Genomic DNA, 4,859 nt, shown 5'->3' with positions numbered 1-4,859 from the left:
GCAAGGACTTATTTTAGAGGTATTTTAGACTTAGCATGCATTTTATCTGAGGAAAACACTGAAGGGAGAACCCTTCTGATTCTGCTTACCTAAACACTGAATGATCTGATCGGTCTTCAGTGTACAGAAAATAAAAAAAAGAACTGGCCTTGTTCTTTCAGTGCTTTTAGAGAGGACTGTTATGAGCTGAATCTCCACAGCAGTCATAATAAGCAGTTCTCTGAGGCAAGCAGTTCTTTGTTCTTCAAAAATGGAAACCACTCACACTCAACCTGGAAAGAAAAGCTCAGTGTGCACTGGACTGCATTGTGCTGTGAACTCCACACAAGAGAAGATCTCCATGACATATCCATAATGGGTGTGCTGATAGATCTTTCATTTGCATGAGCCATTCCAAAGTGTGGTAGGACGCCAAACCAGGCATATTTTTTAAGCTATTACTGGAAATCAACAGCACCCAACCCACCAAACAGTGGGTACAAGATGCCGAGACTTTTTTGACTGAGCTGTTGTAATGTTAAGCCCTTCTTTACTGCCCATCTTTACTGCTAGAGAAAGTGTTTCTGATGTACGATAGCTAACTATGCTAGCTTACCTGCTAGTACTACTGCTCAACTAATAATGTCTACTGTGTGATGAAGCAGTTTGCCATCGAATTTTCCCTTTCTACCTTAAATGGTCCAGCAGTGACATTCATTTGCCACCGTTTAAGAAGGAACGGAAACTTCAGATAAAAACCAGCATCGGCTTCATAAGCGACGTGGCTGAGATGTGCTGAGGCCTAGACCGTCTGAAAGTATGGTCCTTGGTAATCAACCATACACTACAGTTACAGCAGACAGGGGTGAGGTTAAAACAAAATGTTGGGGGCATTCCTTCGAGTGCCTGAGGGTGAAATAGGCCACGCATGAGGCAAAGCTGACAGCTCTGTCAGAATGAAACACAATCATTTGTGCTAACCGAGAATGAGAAGAGTCAGAAAGAACAGGTGAAGTTAAATCAGTGCACTTTGCCCAAGATATTGACCCAGATAAATTAAGCTCATAAGCAGTATCAGGTGGAAAGCACCTTCGCATGCATTTCTGCAGGTGTATGCATATACATTGTGTGTCCCATGTGTTTGTGGAGACCCCTTCTAATGAATGCATTCAGCTACTTTAAGTTGCACCCATTGCTGACACAGATGTGCAAAAGCGCACACACACACACACACACACACACACACACACACACACACACACACACACACTTATCTGGTTCCTGTAGAGAACTGTTAGAGAACCAATAGAATCGGACTCTCTGGAGCAGATAAACATGGACGTATTGGCACCATGCCTAATGCCAGGCCTGGGCTATAGAGTTATAAAGGCATTGAGCTGTGGAGCAGTGGAAAAACTGTGCTCTCTGGAATGCTGGATGGTGGTGCTCCATCCAGTACTTTTGGGATGAGGTGGGGTGAGGATTTAACACACTGATTGCTTAGCGCAATCAAATCCTCACAGCAATGCTCTTCCAAAATCGAGTAGAAAGTCTTTAAGGCAGTTACTCTAACAGAAGCAGGACACCTCTGTGAAACTCTTGTTTATACCCTTGATTTCAGAAGAAAAAATGAATGAGCAGGTGTCCAAATACTTTTGTGCATAGAGAGTATATACTCTGTTCTGAAAGACATTTCATAAAGCCACTGATTCTTGACATAAAATACATTCAAAAGTATTAATAATCAGAATCATTTGCTCATGCGCTACATTACTGAAATGAGAACTGAACAGATATAGCCAGTGGAACAAAAATCAAACCATGGACCATGAAAAGTTCTGAATAAAAGATGCTGCTTCATGCCGTTCCACTGCATACCCCCACGTCTGAATGTACCAGACGGCCTGTCTGCTTTTTTTCCCTTAACTGTGTCATGGGGAGGAAATGCAACTCAATCAACACACACGACCCCGTATATATAGCAGTGGAAACTTCTGAAACCCTCGCTGAGTGGGGCAGTACACTGTGAAGAAGGACCAGAGGATTAACAGAGCATCAACAGAATATCTGATTCTCAGAAGATGCAGGTGTCACTGGTCAGTACTTTTGTATTGTGCTTGAAGGTTTCTTACCGTTGTGTCAACACAAGCTTTGAGAGTGTGTGTCTCTTCTCTTCTCTTCTCATCTCCTCTCCTCTCCTTTTCTTTTCTTTTCTTTTCTTTTCTTTTCTTTTCTTTTCTTTTCTCTTCTCCTCTCTTCTCTTCTCTCCTTTTCTCTTCTCTTCTCTTCTCTTCTCTTCTCTTTTCTTCTCTTTTCTCCTCTCCTCTTCTCCTCTCTTCTCTTCTCTTCTCTTCTCTTCTCTTCTCTTCTCTTCTCTCCTTTTCTCTTCTCTTCTCTTCTCTTCTCTTCTCTTCTCTCTTCTTCTCTCTTCTCCTCTCCTCTCCTCTCTTCTCTTCTCTTCTCTTCTCTCCTCTCCTCTCCTCTCCTCTCCTCTCCTCTCCTCTCCTTTCTCCTCTCCTCTCATCTCCTCTCCTCTCCTTTTCTTTTCTTTTCTTTTCTTTTCTCTTCTCTTCCCCTCTCTTCTCTTCTCTCCTTTTCTCTTCTCCTCTCTTCTCTTCTCTTCTCTTCTCTTCTCTTCTCTTCTCTCTTCTCCTCTCCTTTCCTCTCCTCTCTTCTCTTCTCTCTTCTTCTCTCTTCTCCTCTCCTCTCCTCTCCTCTCTTCTCCTCTCCTTTCTCCTCTCCTCTCCTCTCCTCTCCTCTCCTCTCCTCTCCTTTCTGCTCTTCACCATTTCTCTACTGTTCTCTCCTTTACTGTTTTCTCATTTCTCTTTTTTTGCTACAATTGTCCTTTCTCTTCTCATCAGGTTTTTAGGGCTGTGCTAGTGCTTGGCCTGGTGGCACTGCTGCTCGGAGGAGAAAGCTCTCCCGCACAGGGAAACAGGAGCAAAAAGAAAGGGAAGTCCAAACCTAAACAGGGCTCACAAGGGAAGATAAAGAAACTCTGGATTACTCTGGACCCTGCTTTCATAAACTTTACAGATTCCTCCCCTGTACCTCCAAGTCGGTCCATATCACCGTGGAGATACGAGTGAGTTTGTTTAAAAATATGTGTTTCTCGCACTGCATAATAAAGACAGCTACCCTGTATCAAATATACAGCCGAACTGAGTACAACCAGCACTCATTCATTTTGACACCATGGTTGCATTCAGACTTTTATTCAGAAGAATTATTTAGCTATTAAGCTAAGCTAAGTGTTAATATGTAGAATATCTACATATGAAAATATGTATCGCTGAATGAAAATCTAAGTGTGTCCCATTCATCCCAGGGCCTCTCACGATGAATCCCGCATCCCCAGCCTCATCTTCGAGGCGAAGTGTGAGAGAAAAGGCTGTATGACCAAAGAAGAACATGAAGACAGTGGGCTGGAATCCAAACCTGTCTACTACCAGATCCTGGTCCTGAGGCGAGTGAAGGGCAAAAAGAAGAAATACTCCCTCAAACTGGAGAAAATGACTATCGCAGTGGGCTGCACGTGTGTTGCACCCATTGTCATCTCTCAGAAGGAGTGATATGGCTGTTTCTGCCACAGTGTTCCACTGTTTAAAGTAACAGAGCAAGCCTTCTTCATATATATCTTACTGTATTTATTGCCAGTCAATCATTTGGACAGCAGTGTGCTGTCAGCATATTGTGAAACCGTTTCAGGATTTTTGGAAAAACATCCCTACTCAAAAAGTGTATAAAACTGCATCAAGACAAAGGGTAATGCACTGTTAGAACCTAGGTCTCAACTGGTTTCTTTAGAGCAATGACATAGAGGAACCGCTTGCCTCTTTGAAGACCTCTGTATTGATGGTTTCAACATTTCTGCTTAATTCAGTGGATGAGATGTATGCAGTCATTCAGAGTGCTGGGGGTATGTGAAATTGTAGAGAAACATACCTTCTTGGATTTATGTACAGTGGTGGTGATAAAAATTAGGGATCACAATGTCTAGAATACCAGTACAGTCATTTTATTTACTACCCACCCTATTCACCTATTCACACATCTTCATAGTTCATATGTGATGTTCATAATGGACAAGTGATGGTAAATCTGCCCTGCAGTGTATTTCTCTGCCACTCTGCCAGACTCTCAGGCATCAGTCAGACTTCAGAGTCTTTAAATTCTCTGATTCTCTCTCTAGAATGGAGCATTTTACAGCGAACCACTTTGATTACTTGCTTTACGTATTAATCACTTATACTCCTCAGGACTACTGATGGTTCCTGACCTTCCAATGGTTTCTACTGTTATGATTTAGGAACTACTCAGCCAGTTTGCATTACTTAGCATGTATTCACTGATTTGTAATCCTTAGGGTGTAATAAAAGGTCAAAAGTTTGTAGACACCTGCTCATCCAACCCTTCTTCCGAAATCTACAGTATCAACAGTGAGGACGTCTCCCTATTTCGCTGCAGTAACTGCTGCTACTTTTCTGGGAAGGTTTAATGCTAGGTGTTGGAACATTAATGCAAGGATTTGATTGCATTCAGCCACCAGAGCATTAGGGAGGTTAGTTATTAGCTATGGATCACAAACCCCACTCCAACTAATGCCAAATGTATTATTTATCCAGTGATGTCTGACGACTCCAGAGAACGCAGTTCTTAATGCTCTACAATACCTCTCTTTATATCTCTGTAGCCCAGTGGTTCTCAATCCAGTCCTCAGTTGGATTTTTGCCTTATCGGTTGGAGGAAAACATGCCTGTGCGTCCCTGAGGTTTGAGAATAAGTGCTCCAGTGGATTCTTGTCAATGGTGACTTTAGTAGGCTAAGGTACAGTTGCTCCAGAGCATCCTATTTGTATAAGGCCATTCTGGACATTA

The 4,859-nt window shown here is 42.5% G+C and overlaps 1 protein-coding gene across 1 annotated transcript; it reads left to right on the top strand.

Annotated features, from left to right (window-relative positions):
* Window positions 1-2,060: 2,060 nt before the first annotated feature.
* il17a/f3 (interleukin 17a/f3) lies at window positions 2,061-3,554 on the top strand. The gene is made up of 3 exons (XM_072695992.1): window positions 2,061-2,075; window positions 2,844-3,067; window positions 3,311-3,554. Exons 1-3 carry the CDS (start codon window positions 2,061-2,063, stop codon window positions 3,552-3,554), a joined length of 483 nt encoding a protein of 160 aa, XP_072552093.1.
* The last annotated feature ends 1,305 nt before the right edge of the window (window positions 3,555-4,859 follow it).

This window comes from Salminus brasiliensis, chromosome 1 (assembly GCF_030463535.1).
Source record: "Salminus brasiliensis chromosome 1, fSalBra1.hap2, whole genome shotgun sequence".
Classification (NCBI taxonomy): domain Eukaryota; kingdom Metazoa; phylum Chordata; class Actinopteri; order Characiformes; family Bryconidae; genus Salminus; species Salminus brasiliensis.
This window is presented reverse-complemented; position numbering and strand designations above follow the sequence as displayed.